Source organism: Zalophus californianus, chromosome 9 (genome assembly GCF_009762305.2).
Source record: "Zalophus californianus isolate mZalCal1 chromosome 9, mZalCal1.pri.v2, whole genome shotgun sequence".
In the NCBI taxonomy this organism is placed as follows: Eukaryota; Metazoa; Chordata; class Mammalia; order Carnivora; family Otariidae; genus Zalophus; species Zalophus californianus.
Genome location: NC_045603.1, coordinates 122,405,692 through 122,422,675, shown reverse-complemented (window position 1 = coordinate 122,422,675; position 16,984 = coordinate 122,405,692). Strand labels below are relative to the sequence as shown.

Here is a 16,984-nt window from a genome sequence, read left to right as displayed (position 1 = left end):
TATTTGCAAAAAGAGTGCAGGTAGGTTACCTACTTTTTTCCCCCCAATAAAGAAAGAGAAACAGACTGCAGGCCAGCTGCTTAACCACTTCTTCCCCTGTGCCTTGATTATAATTTTAATATTAGGTGTTTGTCTCATTTTATTACTGTCTTATTCTAAGATTTTCCTGGCTATGTTAAATATTTATTTTTCCAAATAAGTTTTAGATAAGCATATTTCACAAATGCTATTAGCTTTTTTTTTTTTTTTTTTTTTTTTACTTGAAAGCATATTATATTTACTTATCAGTTTTGGAAGAATTATCTTCTTTATTATAGGTGAGATTCCTTACCAATAATTATTTAAAAGTAAACTTGTTTGGGTATAAGTATGTGTGCATGTTTGATAATCTAAAAACATCCAATAGTCTTATGGATTAAAGTTATAGCTTATCATTTGTTTTAGATTGACTTTTTAAAAAATGGTTTTTGGCAAACAATCGATACAACTTACTGCAGGATTTTCATCAGAAAAATGAGAATTATTTAACTGGTATATTTTGTAGTTAAGATTAATCATCTGAAATATGCTTTCTTTTTTCAGGTACAATTTTGTATTAGTAGGTGAAAAATTATAAAATATTAAAATGTTATAAGTAATTATCAAATAACTAAAATGGTAATGCATGTGATCCTTGTTTTTGTGCATGAACACATTCTTCTTAGTCATTTGTATGTAGAATGGTACTCATACAAAGATCTATTTCCCATACTTTTTTAAAGTATTCATCAAAAAATGATATTTACTTTTTTAGGAATTATATTTTTTTGAAGCATGTTTTTTTTTTTAAGATTTTATTTATTTATTTGCCAGAGGGGGGGGGAGTACAAGCAGGGGGAGTGGCAGGCAGAGGGAGAAGCAGGCTCCTCGCTGAGCAAGGAGCCTGATGTGGGACCCGATCCCAGGACCCTGAGATCATGACCCAAGCTGAAGGCAGATGCTTAACCATCTGAGCCACCCAGGTGCCCCTGAAGCATGTTGTTTTAACTTAAATTATATAAATTATATAGACCAAAACTATGGCATTATTTTTGTTAGCTCCATATTACTTAGAAATTCTAAAGGTCTAGAAACTCTACTTCTATAAAATTAATAGTTTGAATGTTATTTATACTCCAATAAAAAGTAGCTGTTTCAATTTAACTGAAAATACAGAGATAATGAAACCATTAAAAGTTGCCTGCACTTTCGAAAGTCAAAACTTTCACAAACCCATTACCAGAATGATTCTTTCGGTTGTACACATTGTATTTTTAAAAAGTAATGCTGTGAAATAATTAAATAAACCAACTAAGCCAGTTACTTTAAAATGTGTAATTCTGCTTTTCCCTGTTCTCTTCAGTTACTCTCTTGTTGGTTCATTTTGTAGCATTCTAAAAGAGCCAGGATAATTTGTCTGCTGAAACTAATCTGAATTTCCCTTTAGAATAAGGATAGAATACTGAGGAGAATGCGAGGTGCCGAGGCTCTTGGGAGGAAGAGTCAGTGCCCACGCATATCACCCAGGTGTTCTATTAAAATTGAATGGGTTCCCATTATAACACACTGTCCCCACTGAACCCAAGAGCATGAGGAAGGAAAGTCATCCTCAAAAAAATGTTTCAGTAAGTAATAAGTACTTTTCATTTCGACTCCATGAATATTATTTAATATATAAAACTCCAATTGTTAATTCTGTCAGTTTTTTTAAAAAAGCTAATGTAGTTAAGTGTTAATGAAATGGTGCCTAGACCGTTTGGACTTGACTGACAGATATTCATGTGCACCTTTATTACACAAAGCTTGTGAGGGATCCTGGAGACACATTGCTGTAGAGAAAACAAAGACATCTAATGAAAACTGTCCCCACTTTTCTCTAAGGGACTTCATGGTGATATTAAAATTTTTAAAAATCACTGGTCAAATTCTAAATGTTTAAAATTTATCAATACAGAATATTTTAACACCTATTACTTGATTTATCTCGGTAGGTCCTCAGCAAGAAAGACAATGTTACTGCTAAATTGTGGGCTCAAAGAGGACAGCAAGGTGCACAGTGGAAGAAAGTGGAAGTGTTTTTAGGCGTTCAATCACATATACAGGTTTGTTAAGCCAAGTAGTTGTTGAGTGATGTGGGAGTTTTGTTGAATTTTTTTTGTCTAATCCTACTTTATTTCCTCCACTCATAGTCTTTTTGCCCTCCCATCCCCTTCCTGATGTGTTACATGAATGCCTACCACTCCATGTAGCATTTCCGTAAGGGACTTAACAGTTCCAGATGTCCTAATTTCTCCCAAACAGACAGCCATGTTCTACAACTATGTAATTTTAATGCCAGCCATCATGCTTCACTTCACAGTCAGCCTCCCTCATACAAAGAACACCTCCCTCGATTTTACAGATATATTCCCGGAGACTGTGGAGTAATTATGTTAATCTCTTTCAAAACTAATTTAAAAGACAGACTTTTGAAAGTGCATTGTATTGTTGAGCCTTAATAGAGGTAATTTTTTCATCTAACTCAAAAATATTTTGGGTAGGCGCAAAATTATATAATGCTGTACTTGTCTTCATGTAGATTACAATAATATTAGGAGGAGAAGACCTATATGTATCTAACAATTTAAAATAAGTAGTAGTACATATGCTTAAATTGAAGATAATTAATACCAAGATAACTGGTATGGATTTTGTTTTTTATGGATTATCAAGAAAATAACTCATGGATGTGTGTGTGTGTGTGTGTGCATGCGTGCGTGTGCATGTATTTGGCAGAAGGGGGTTTTCTTGGAAGAAAGCCTTAGCTCAGCTATTAAAATTTTTAAGATTTGGATCAGGAGAGTGAGAAGCCAAAAGCATTTATGCCGGGGACCATTTTCTTAGTGGTAATTGCACAGGGCTTAATTTCATGATTTTAGAACCATTTATCTCTAGATAGAAGATACATCTTGGCTAATTACTGCATTTCCAGTCCTCTGTATATGCAGAAATAGTAGCCCGTTCTGCTGTGGATATTTAGTAACTATAGTCACGTGCTGTGTGAAAGATCAGCTCCTCTCCATTCCGGTGGAAGCACAGGGCAGCTACCTGTGTAAAGGATCAATACAGACCTATCCCCAATTTCTTGGAATGGTAGGTGTCATAAATCCCGTATGTTTTTGGTTTCTCACTGGAGCCCAGTTTTCTTATGGATCATTTGTAGATTATTTAGGAAATTGATAAGAAATAAGTTCAGCCTGAAGATGTAATTATTCGACTGCAATTTCATATTGCACAATGTGAAATTTATTTTTAAAATGACTCCACCTGTTCATTCTCTAAGATCTTTTAACTGAGGGTAGAAGAGTCCTCAGCAAGAATATGGAGAAGGTTTCGCTGCTGCCAGACATAGACTTCTACCCCAGGCAATGAATTCTTAACTAGTTCTGTGCAAGTAGGATATTTGTAGAATAAAATCATATTCAAAATAACATTAAGGTGGATTTCAGCAGGAGGAATCAATTATTAATGTTTCTGAAATTTGCTTTTTCATATACTGAAATTTGATTGAAGAGAAATATGCCCATGTTGTTTGATTCTTAAAATTAGATAATAATGGCTTGTGAATATTTGATTTTTTTTGGGGGGGGGGATTCACTCATTCCTTCCATGCAGACTTACTAAGTACCCACTATGTGCAAAGCTCATTACTATGCACTGAGCCAGGCATACTGTCCGTGTTTTTCCCATTTTTACAATATCATTCCCTTTCACCTCAGAAAGAGGAATACCTCTAACCCTTGAGTAAAATATAAGATGTTTTTAGAAATTATATGCGGAATCAGCACTGAGTAGTTTTTGGAGTTTTATTTGGGAGCCCTCAAACTTAGAGTACTTAATTAAAATAGTTTGTATAACTAGAGCAGGCATATACACAGCACTTAGTAAGTGCTAAGTTCTATTCTATGAATTTGAAACATTTATTCATTTAGTTTTTATAGTCATTGTATGATTATTACCCCCCTTTTATACTAGAATACACAGTTACCTACACATGAGGGAACTTGCTCTAGATGCATACTACAAAATGGCAGAGACAGACTTTAAGCAAGGCCAGTTCATCTACAAGTCCATAATCCAAACGCTGTGCCATATTGCTTTCCAAATTTTCCAAAATAATTGACCCTGCTTTTTATTCTACTGAAAAAAATATAATTACTCTTTAAAGAAAGTATAATCACATTCAATAAGAAAGTGTATGGAATCTTAACCAACATTTTATGGAGCGTTGGGATATAAGCAGTGATTTGATCATTTAAATATAGCAGGCACCTGAGAGTCCATCTGTAGAGTTGTGCAAAAACAAATTAATAAGGAAACACTTATTATCTGATTTCTTTTTCACAGAACACTTTATCACATATTGAAATGTTTAGATGCATCCAGAAAATAGAGTACCCTTTTCAGTTTGTGTATCGGTGTTTCCTTATAAAACACTGTAGTCCTTATTCTTTCTAGTTTCACCTTTTCTTAATGACTTCCAGCCTCTCAATCTATCAAATTTATTTTTCTTTTACAGCATATCTGTTATGAAGAACAATTTATGTAAATTTGGTATATGAATTTACATAAAAATTGTATTTTTATTTTGTTTTAGTTTTGATAATTTGAGAGGCATGATTTTCAATTATTGTATCATCTTATCTTAAAAGGAAAACACATACGTTTTCATACAGTCACATAAAAGCATAACACGTCCTAAGGAAAAATTGTAATTCTTTTGAGAAAAATGTTTAGATTTCATCAAAAGCTGTTTGGGAGTTTGAACAATAAATATTTGTATAAAATCACTGAAGTAAATCTGTATTCCTTGTTAACTCATTTCAAATTGCTCTAAATTTACTTTAAAATATGTGAATATTTCTTATGTTAATACACAAATACATATTTGGCATGCAGAGAAATTTAATAGAAACATTCTGAATTAATTTCACTGAGAAATTTGAAACTAAACAATTTGTAACTTCTTGTGTTCCGTGAAACAGTGTTAATTGTTCTTCCAAGCACTGGTAATGTTACAAATTGAAGATGAAATTTCTAAACATTTTAGCAACTCCTGTTATTACTTTTAATCATTTCTAATTCTTTTGGAGTCCACGTAAGTGGGATTTCCCTGTCAGACAGTGGCACACGTGAGAATTTTGTTCATCGCATATATCGGTCAAAGGCAAATTAAAATCATTTCAATTCCAAAAATGTGAGCAATTAAAAAAAAAACTCGTGGTACTGAGGTTTGATATCTTTGCTTTCACATAGTTGGGGTGGACAGATCTGAGGAGTGGCAACAAATTGGCCAAAATACAGGGTGTGGTTGCATCTTCTTTCTCTTCGTGTGCTTTGTCACCTGATTGGCCTCCTTCCTCCCATACGAGGTGCAGGTGAGGCTCTAAGAAGTGAGCAGGTCTTGTTTTGGATGAGAGAGGTATAGAAGCAGCATTGGTAGGTTGGTGGCTCCTGCTGGTTATCTTTGCCACCTGTCCTAAAAATCTAGACAAGATGCAGTGGTGTTGCCACTCCCACATTTGTGGGATGACTCTCAAACATTTTGCGAGTTTCATTATGGGGTATTTTTATTAGATTCAAACCTAATGTCCTGTATTTAATGGTTGCCTCAAATTTTGAATTCTTGGACAATTCAACTGAAATTGGATTTCTTCCCTTTTTTCCTTTCTTCCTTTTTTTTTTTTTTAAGATTGTCTTTAGGGCAAAGCGTGGTATCAGTTACATGGGAGATGTAGCAGTGGATGATATTTCCTTTCAAGATTGTGCCCCCCTGCTTAGCCCAGACAGGAAGTGTACTGCTCAAGAATTCACATGTGCAAACAAGCAGTGCATTGCAAAGGACAAGCTGTGTGATTTTGTGAACGATTGCGCTGATAATTCAGATGAATCTACTTTCATTTGCAGTAAGTGGAAGTTTTCTATTTCCTCACTTTTCCCCTTTGTCTCCTACAACCTTACTCTGCATGTGGTGTGTTAATGGCTGAAACATACAAAGTATGTAAAGCTCAGTAGCCAAGTCAGGTAAGGTGATTTACCTATTTAAATACATTTCTTTATTTCTCTCAATACTTAATTTAGAACTGTAATTCATTTAAAACTAGTTGGTGGCTTGGTGTGTGTGACATAATTGGTGATAAATTGGAAAACGTGTGTTGAAAGACAAAAAGAATGGAAACGGATATTTTTCATATGAAAGAAAGTTTTGGGAAAAAGACAAGCAAAACATCCATCAACGCCAATTTGTGCAGGGCTCTCAAGCTTCTATGCTTTGATGCATTTGAGAGAGTTGTCATTCCTTTGTGTAAATTATGAGATGTGATAAATGTTAAAAATAAATAAATACCTAGATAATATATTAAACAAAGTCGTCTTCTAAAGGAAATACATATCAGCTATATGATATTATTGTAGGAGACCAACTCATAATAAATAGCACCTATTAAAATATCCTTAGATAAATGGGCCATATATGCTCATTTGGGCAAGTCTGTAAACTGTGCAAAACAGTCCAGTTATTACCTCATTGCATTGCAAATAAGGTGAATACAGATTGTCAAAATGAAGGTTGACAAATTATTTCACTTACATGTAATAATTTCTGAGCAAGAATATTTTTGTTTGAGCCCTTGTTGTTGTTATTGGACCAAATCTGGAATATCAAGAACAACTTCAGTAGAGTAAGAGCTCTCGTTTGTATAGAACTTTTAACGTTCAAAGCCCTCTAATCTACTAATGTCTACTTGATCTTCACAGAAGCCCTGAGGGGTAAGTGGGACAGACACTCTTACTGTATATTACACAGAGGAAGCTGCCAACAGGAGTACTTAAAATTTTGTCAAAGTTCTTAAGACTGGTGTTGACAGAATTGGTCCTAGAACCAAGTACTTTATGAATCACTGCTTTGCTCAAGCTACCATACCACCTCTGTGTAAAGCTGAATCTTAAAAATATATATAAAAAAGTTATAGATGTAGAAATCCTATTTATATCAAGTAACTGTTCCTTCAGTTGTGGATTATTTCTTCCAGTATCTATTAACACACAGGAACCAAGCAAATATATTTGGCTACTCTTGAATTCTGAATTAATAATAATCTTTTCCTTATAAATATTTTCTGCTGTGTGTTTACTTTCTGCATCAAATGCTTTTACAGTTTCTTCATTGCCATTTTCATTTCAATATCACAGAAATCTAGGTTATCAGTCAAATAGAGCAGATATTATGCTTTTGGATTTTGTTTCTTATGTTGCCAATGTATCTCTTTCCCCAGATAAAATTTAATGCCATTTTGAAAGTATTGATTTATTTATGGCTAAATTTTCCCAAAACTCTTTGTGTTTAGGTTCTAAATTTGTAAATATTTCTAGGAATGCTTTGTCTGTATTTAGGAAAGCATGCTGCTAGTTAAGAGTCTGAAGTGTATGGGACCTTACTGTCTTGGTAGTTCTTTATTTTTTGAGCATAGTTGACACACAATGTTACATTAGTTTCAGGTAACTCTACATGATGCCATGCTCACCACAGTTGTAGCTACCATCTGTTACCACACAACACTATTGCAATACCATTGACTATATTCCCTTGCTGTACCTTTTACTCCCATGACTTACTCAGTCCATAACTGGAAGTCTGTGTCTCCCACTCCCCTTCAGTCATTTTGCCCATCCCCCATCCTTTTACCCTCCAGCAACAATCACATTGTTCTCAGTATTTATAGGTTTCACTCTGCTTTTTGTTTGTTGTTTTGTGTTTTAGATTCCACATATAAATCATAAGGTGTTGTTGTCTTTCTCTGACTTACTTCACTTAGCATTATACTGGTAGTTCTTTTGTATGAGAAATAAAGGTAAAAGTAATCATAAGACTTTGGACAGAAGGTTGTACCAGAATGTGCTTTTTGGTGAATTGATTGTCAAATCACTCTTGTTTAGGTTTTGAATGGGGCTACACATATCAGTAATACTGGTGCAAGAAAGCTGAATTACTTCCAGGTATTATATAGAAAAAGAAAACTTCCTCAACTCATTACAACAAATAAACAACAAGATGTTAGACCTTAAAAACGAAACCCACATTTTGATACTGGTTCTCATACATGAGTATGATTGTTTTAAATAGCATTGATTATTTGTATTATGTATTTTTAAAAAATTTACCTATAATCCCATTCTACAGTATTGAATGTTTTAATTATAGTGTGGCTAACATATCCTATATGAATTATGAGTTATCCTGTATATACTGTAAACTTTTTTTATTATATTAATCACCATATATTACATCATTAGCTTTTGATGTAGTGTTCCATGATTCATTGTTTGCATATAACACCCAGTGCTACATTCAGTATGTGCCCTCTTTAATACCCATCACCAGGCTAACCCATCCCCCACTCCCCTCCCCTCTAGAAGGCTGAGTTCATTTCTCAGAGTCCATAGTCTCTCATGGTTCGTCTCTCCCTCCAAATTCCCCCCCTTCATTTTTCCCTTCTGCTATCTTCTTTTTTTTGACATATAATGTATTATTTGTTTCAGAGGTACATGTCTGTGATTCAACAGTCTTACACAGTTCACAGTGCTCACCATAGCACATACCCTCCCCAATGTCTATCACCCAGCCACCCCATCCCTCCCATCCCCCACCACTCCAGCAAGCCTCAGTTTGTTTTCTGAGATTAAGAATTTCTCGTATCAGTGAGATCATATAATACATGTCTTTCTCTGATTGACTTATTTCACTCAGCAAAATACCATCCAGTTCCATCCATGCCATTGCTAATGGCAAGATTTCATTCCTTTTGATGGCTGCATAATATTTTAGTGTGTGTGTGTGTGTGTGTGTGTGTGTATACACACACACTACATCTTCTTTATCCATTCATCTGTTGTTGGACATCTTGGCTCTTTCCATAGTTTGGCTATTCTGGACATTGCTGCTATAAACACCGGGGTGCATATACCCCTTCAGAGCCCTACATTTGTATCTTTGAGGTAAATACCCAGTAGTGCAATTGCTGGGTTGTAGGGTAGCTCTATTTTCAACTTTTTGAGGAACCTCCATACTGTTTTCCAGAGTGGCTGCACCAGCTTCCATTCCCAAAAACAGTGTAGGAGGGTTCCCCTTTCTCTGCATCCCTGGCAACATCTATTGTTTCCTGCTTGTTAATTTTAGCCATTCTGTCTGGTGTGAGGTGGCATCTCATTGAGGTTTTGATTTGGATTTCCCTGATGCCGAATGATGTTGAGAACTTTTTCATGTGTCTGTTGGCCATTTGGATGTCTTCTTTGGAAAAATGTCTGTTCATGTCTTCTGCCTATTTCTTGATTGGATTATTTGTTCTTTGGATGTTGAGTTTGATAAGTTCTTTATAGATTTTGGATACTAGCCCTTTATCTGATATGTCATTTGCAAATATCTTCTCCCATTCTGTTGGTTGTCTTTTGGTTTTGTTGACTGTTTATTTTGCTGTGCAAAAGCTTTTTATCTTGTTGAAGTCCCAATAGTTCATTTTGCCCTTGCTTCTCTTGCCTTTGGCGATGTTTCTAGGAAGAAGTTGCTGCGGCTGAGGTCGAAGAGGTTGCTGCCTATGTTCTCTATTAGGATTTTGATGGACTCCTGTCTCACATTTAGGTCTTTCAACCATTTTGAGTCTTTTTTTTTTTTTTTAAGATTTTATTTATTTATTTGACAGAGAGGGAACACAAGCAGGGGGAGTGGGAGAGGGAGAAGCAGGCTTCCCATGGAACAGGGACCCTGTTGTGGGACACAATCCCAGGATCCTGGGACCATGATGGGAGCCAAAGGCGGTTGCTTAACGACTGAGCCACCCAGGTGCCCCTCAAACATTTTGTATATTTTTGTGTGTGGTGTAAAGAAATGGTCCAGTTTCATTCTTCTGCATATGGCTGGCCCAATTTTCCCAACACCATTTGTTGAAGAGACTGTCTTTTTTCCATTGGAACTTCTTTCCTTCTTTGTCAAAGATTAGTTGACCATAGAGTTGAGGGTCCATTTCTGGACTCTCGATTCTGTTCCATTGATCTATGTGTCTGGTTTTGTGCCAGTACCTTATTGTCTTGATGATGACAGCTTTGTAATAGAGTTGGAAGTCCGGAATGGTGATGCCACCAGTTTTGCTTTTCTTTTTCAACATTCTTTTGGCTATTTGGGGTCTTTTCTGGTTCCATAAAATTTTAGGATTATTTGCTCCATTTCTTTGAAAAACATAGATGGTATTCTGATAGGGATTGCATTAAATGTGCAGATTGCTCTAGGTAGCATTGACATCTTCACAATATTTGTTCTTCCAATCCATGAGCATGGAACGTTTTTCCATTTCTTTGTGTCTTCCTCAATTTCTTTCATAAATATTTTATAGTTTTCTGAGTACAGATCCTTTGCCTCTTTGGTTAGATTTATTCCTATGTATCTTATGGTTTTGGGTGCCATTGTAAATGGGATCAACTACTTAATTTCTCTTTCTTCTGTCTTGTTGTTGGTGTATAGGAATGCCACTGATTTCTGTGCATTGATTTTATATCCTGCCACTTTACTGAATTTCTCTCTGAGTTCTAGCAGTTTTGGGGTGGAGTCTTTTGGATTTTCCACATAAAGTATCATACCGGCAAAGAGTGAGAGTTTGACTTCTTTCTTGCCAATTCAGATGCCTTTTATATCTTTTTGTTGTCTGATTGCTGTGGCTAGGACTTCTAGTACTATGTTGAATAGCCGTGGTGATAGTGGACATCCCTGTGTTGTTCCTGACCTTAGGGGGGAAGCTCTCAGTTTTTCCCCCATTGAGAATGATATTCGCTGTGGGTTTTTCATAAATGGCTTTTATGATATTGAAGTATGTACACTCTATCCCTATACTCTCAAGATTTTTAATCAAGAAAGGATGCTGTACTTTGTCAAATGCTTTTTTTGCATCTCTTGAGAAGATCATATGGTTCTTGATCTTTCTTTTATTAATGTATTGTATCACATTGATTGATTTGCAGATATTGAGCCACGCTTGCAGCCCAGGAATAAATCCCGCTTGGTCATGGTGAATATTCCTTTTAATGTACTGTTGGATCCTATTGGCTAGTATTTTGGTTAGAATTTTTGCATCCATGTTCATCAAGGTAATGGGTCTGTAATTCCCTTTTTTGATGGACTCTGTCTGGTTTGGGGAGCAAGGTAATGGTGGCCTCATAAAACGAGTTTCGAAGTTTTCCTTCCATTTCTATTTTTTGGAACAGTTTCAGAAGAATTGGTATTAATTCTTCTTTGAATGTTTGGTAGAATTCTCCTGCAAAGCCATCTGGCCCTGGGCTTTTGTTTGTTGGGAGATTTTTGATAATTGCTTCAGTTTTTAGTGGTTATAGGTCTGTTCAGGTTTTCCATTCCTTCCTGGTTCAGTTTTGGTAGTTAATACATTTCTAGGAATGCATCCATTTCTTCCAGGTTATCTAATTTGCTGGCTTATAGTTGCTCATTATATGTTCTTATAATTGTTTTTATTTCTTTGGTCTTGGTTGTGATCTCTCCTCTTTCATTCATGATTTTATTTATTTGGGTCCTTTCTCTTTCTTTTTGATAAGTCTGGCCAGGGATTTATCAGTCTTGTTAATTCTTACAAAGAACCGGCTCCTAGTTTTGTTGATTTGTTCTACTGTTCTTTTGGTTTCTATTTCATTGATTCTGCTCTGATCCTTATTATTTCTCTTTTCTTGTTGGATTTAGGCTTTATTTCCTGTTCTTTCTCCAGCTCCTTTAGGTGTAGGGTTAGGTTGTGTATTTGAGACCTTTCTTGTTTCTTGAGAAAGGCCTGTATTGCTGTATACTTTCCTCTTAGGACTGCCTTTGCTGCAGTTGTGTTTTGAACAGTTGTGTTTTCATTTTCATTTGTTTCCATGAATTTTTTAATTCTTCTTTAATTTCCTGGTTGACCTATTCGTTCTTTAGTAGGATGCTCTGTAGCCTCCATGCATTTGAGTTCTTTCCGACTTTCCTCTTGTGATTGAGTTCTAGTTTCAAAGCATTGTGGTCTGAAAATATGCAGGCAATGATCCCATTCTTTTGGTTCCAGTTGAGACCTTATTTGTGACCTGGGAAGTGATCTATTCTGGAGAATGTTCTATGGGCACAAGAGAAGAATGTGTATTCCGTTGCTTTGGGATGGAATGTTCTGAATATATCTGTGAAGTCCATTTGGTCCAGTGTGTCATTTAAAGTCTTTTTTTCCTTGCTGATCTTTTGCTTAGATGATCTGTCCATTTCAGTGAGGGGGGTGTTAAAGTCCCCCACTATTATTGTATTGTTGTCAATGTGTTTCTTCGCTTTTGTTATTAATTGCCTTATATAATTGGATGCTCCCATGTGAGGGGCATAGATATTTACAATTGTTAGATCTTCTTGTTGGATAGACCCTTTAAGTAGGATATAGTGTCCTTCTTCATCTCTTATTAAAGTCTTTGGTTTAAAATCTAATTTGTCTGATAGAAGGATTGCCACCCCAGCTTTCTTTTGATGTCCATTAGCATGGTAAATGCTTTTCCACCCCCTCACATTGAATCTGGAGGTGTCTTTGGTTCTAAAATGAGTCTCTTGCTGACAGAATATCGATGGGTCTTTTTTTTTTAATCCAATTTGATAGGCTGTGTCTTTTGATTGGGGCATTTAGCCCATTTACATTCAGGGTAACTATTGAAAGGTATGAATTTAGTACCATTGTATTGCCTGTAAGGTGACTGTTACTGTATATTGTCTGTGTTCCTTTCTGATCTGTTACTTTTAGGTCAGTCCTTTCTGGCCTTCTAGGTCTTTGTGGATGGGTCTGTTGCCAATCTAATGTTTCTACCATTGTAGGTTACAGATCTCTTCTCCCGAGCTGCTTTCAGGATTTTTCTCTTTGTCTCTGAGACTTGTAGGTTTTACTATGAGGGTAAATGTTGGGCTGCTGACCTATTTTTATTGATTTTGAGGGGGGTTCTCTGTGGCTCTGGATTTTGATGCCTGTTTCCTTCCCCAAATTAGGGAAGTTCTCTGCTATAATTTGCTCCAGTATACCTTCTGCCCCTCTCTCTCTTTCTTCTTCTTCTGGGATCCCAATTATTCTAATACTGTTTTGTTCTATGGTATCACTTATCTCTTGAATTCTGCCCTCGTGATCCACTAGTTGTTTATCTCTCTTTTTCTCAGCTGCTTCATTTTCCATCATTTGGTCTTCTCTATCACTAATTCTCTCTTCTGCCTATTTTTCTTAGCAGTTAGTTCCTCCATTTTTGATTGCACCTCATTAATAGCCTTTTTGATTTTTGACTTGGTTAGAGTTTATTTCTTTTATTTCTCCAGAAAACGTTTCTCTAATATCTTCCATGCTTTTTTTAAGCCCAGTTATTATCTTTAAAATCATCATTCTGAACTCTAGTTCTGACATCTTATTAATGTCTTTATCGATTAGGTCACTGGCAGTTGGTATTGCCCCCTGTTCTTTTTGTTGAGGTGATTTTTTTTTCCATCTTGTCATTATGTCCAGATGAATGAGAGAGCAAAATTCTAATGGCATAACAACCCCAGAGAAATAAACGCTCAACAATCAGAAGAGACCTGAAACCAGGGGGAAAAAGGGGGAAAGAAAGAGAAAATAAAAAGGAAAATAAAAAGAGAAAGATTAATAAATATATATGATCAAATATGATCAGGCTGGTGAATAAGTCAATGCCACATACTAGATTTTGGACATATTTTGGTCTGTTAGACGAAACTGCCTCTGAAAATTTTAAAGAAAAACTTATATATGTACAAAAATAAGGATAAATATAATGAAGGGATGGAATATGACTGTAAAGATGAAAATTATAAAAGATTTTATGAAAGCAATTGATAAGTTGGTTGAAAAAAGAAAGAAGACAAATTAAAAAAAAAATGGGAGGGAATGTGATCAGGCAGGAGAATAGAACAAAGCCATACACTAGAGATTTAGGGTATATTTTGGTCTGTTAGAAGAAACTGTTTTGAAAATTTTAAAGAGAGAACAACTTATATATGTACCAAAAATAAGGTTAACTACTATGAAGGGATAGAATATTACTCTAAAAATGAAAAATAAAAAAAAATATTTTTAAAAAAGGGATTGATAAGATTTTGGTTAAAAAAGGGAAAATGAAAAATTCAAAAAAAAAAAAAAGAAAATTAAAAAAATTAACTGTGAAAGACTAAAGATCAGGGGTAAAAAAGCCATGACTACTATGTGCTGTATTCCCCTAGAGCTGGTGTTCTGCTGTTATCATTGATCGGTAAACTTGGTCTTGGCTGGCTGTTCTTGCTCATCTTCTGAGGGAGGGGCCTGTTGCTGTGGTTCTTAAATGTTTTTGCTGGAGGTGGAATTGCCCCACCCTAGCCAGGGGCGGGGCTAATAATCTGCTCGGGTTTGCTCTCGGGAGCTTTTGTTCCTTGCAAGCTTTCTGTACAGTTTTGGAGGACTGGAGTGAAAATGACGGCCTCCCAATCTCCGTCCTGGAGGAGCGGAGAACTTGGGGCCCTACTCCTCAGTGCACCTCCAGAGAAAAGTGGTCAATCACTCCCAACTCCCTTGTCTCCAGCCGCACTCCGTGCTCACCCCACCTGTGACAGCATTTCTATCTGTGGCACAGAACCCCGTTTGGGGTCTCAAAACCTAGCAGATCCCTGCAAAGAGCTCCTGCGCTGCTCTTCCCGGGGGAGGAAGGGGAGTCTCCACAGATCTGCTGCTTGTTGGGTCCCTGCTGGAAGAGCAGTTGCCCGACTGTGCCGCGGATCATGGTTTATGGCAACACTGAGTTGAGAGCCCACTCCTCTGCTCTGTCTTTGCAGCTGGCTTCCCTGCTGCAATTCCTGGGACCTCTGCCACACTCAGGCACCCCCAGTCTTTTGGTGATACCGAGGGTCCTGAGACCACATTGTCCCCGCGGGAGTTCCACCCCCTGCTTAGCCACTGGAGTAATGTCCCTCAGTGGAGCAGATTTCTCAACGTTCCAATTTGGGGCTCTGCGGCTCTGTCACTTGCCAGTAGCAGCTGAAAGAGGCACCCTCCCCGCCATCTGTGTTCTGGAATATAGCCTCAGATTCACTTCTCTGCACATCCTACCTTCCAGAAAGTGGTTGCTTTTCTGTTCAGAGAGTTGCTGCTATTCTTTTCTTAGATCTCCTGTTGAGTTCATAGGTGTTCAGAATGGTTTGATCCCTATCCAGCTGAATTCCTGGGACCAGATGAAATTTAGGTCTCCTACTCCTCTGCCATCTTGCTCCTCCCCCTATGTATATAGTGTAAACTTTGATCTTCTAATTATATCCGGAAGAATAGGAAGGAGAAAAAAGATCTTAAAAATTACCATAGCAACTGATTTCAGAAATTTGGGTGACAACCAGTCAAAACTTTAGCCTTAAGTTCCATAGTCCTTGGAGTTTTTTTGTTTTGTTTTATTTTGTTTTTGAGAATTCTAGGTAAAGATTGATTGAATATCACAACTCTAAGAAAAGTTCTGAAATATCATTAGGTAGAAATACACCATGGATGGATAGGAGAAAGAATTTAAACTCATTTTAAAGGAATGGACTATCTCTGATGGAAAAGAAGAAAATATATACTTTTTAAAACAGAAGTACCTGCTGCTTTTATATTCTGTATATCCATATAGACTTTGAAAACAAAATGTGGCAGAAAAATTAAAATGTCATTTTTGGCTTTATTATATAAATATCTAAAATATGGGACATAGTCAATAAGATGAAAGTGATATGTATGTCTGACAACTCTAAAATATTTGAACATATCTTTGCCAGTGATACAGAGGCTCCTTTGGAAAGCAACCCTATTTTTTGTTTCACCATACGTTCTAAGTAGCATATTTATTCATAAATATTTAAGAGTGTATCAGGCATACTGAAAATAATTTAATTCTGTACCATGGTTAGTAAGGATGCTGGATATTTCATCAACATAATTGTGAGTAATATGAACCTAATGGGCAAATGTAACACTGTATTTGCCATCTGCAGTATCTATTTATTTGAAACAGACACAATATTTACCAAGAAAAAAGAGATTATATTATTATTAAACAGTAAGGAAATTTCAGTAATTTAAAATGGATTAAAGTAACACATTATGCCTTTTTAATTAGGCTGGAAATCAATTAGAAAACAAAAGCTGGACAATGCCTATTGGTTAGGAGAAATGCACTTTTTTAAAATTTTTTTATGTGTTCAATTTTTTGAATTTTTATTTTTTAATTATGTAGAAATGCACTTTTAATAAATTATGCCTCCCTTCCAAAAAAGTTACAATGAAATTACAAAATGTTTTCAATAAATAATTATAAAAACAATGCATAAAAATTTCTTGAGATTTAGCTAAGTACCTAAAGAAAAACTTATAGTCTTATATTAGAAACTAATAGTTTATATTAGTTTATGTTAAAAACTAATATAGAAAGTATATATAGAAATCTTATATTAGAAACTAATTAGGGGAGGAAAAGATGGTGGAGGAGTAGGAGACCCTATTCCACCTGGTCCCTGGAATTGAGCTGGATATCTACCAGACCACTCTGAACACCCACGAAATTGCCCTGAGATATAAGAAGATAGATCTGGATCTCTACAAACAGAATATTGCAGGCGGTTAGTTTTGAGGTATGAGGTGGGGAGCAGTGATTCTGCGGGCAGATATTGGAAGATAAATGGAAGGGGGAGGGAGCCGTGGGGATCTTGTGCTGGTCAGCAGTAGCCTCCTGTGCTGGGGACGGGGCACAGACATGCAGACTGGTAGCGGCGGGGAAAGGATTTTAGGTCCGCCCCCTGGACTGAATCCCAGAGCAGTGGGGCCGTGAGTGTGAACTGGGGGCAGCTGGCATTTTTAGAAGCACAAAGGGCAGAGACATGCCCCCATTCCCCGAC

General features: G+C 36.3%; 1 protein-coding gene across 1 annotated transcript in view; it reads left to right on the top strand.

The window, feature by feature from the left end:
• Positions 1–16,984, top strand: part of MALRD1 (MAM and LDL receptor class A domain containing 1) — a gene marked incomplete at its 5' end in the record, with an annotated part of 847,841 nt that overhangs the window by 358,672 nt on the left and 472,185 nt on the right. The window contains 2 exons of the mRNA XM_035729081.1: positions 2,010–2,120; positions 5,750–5,963. Coding sequence (XP_035584974.1) covers positions 2,010–2,120; positions 5,750–5,963 — 325 coding nt within the window. The remainder of the gene's footprint in view (positions 1–2,009; positions 2,121–5,749; positions 5,964–16,984) is intronic.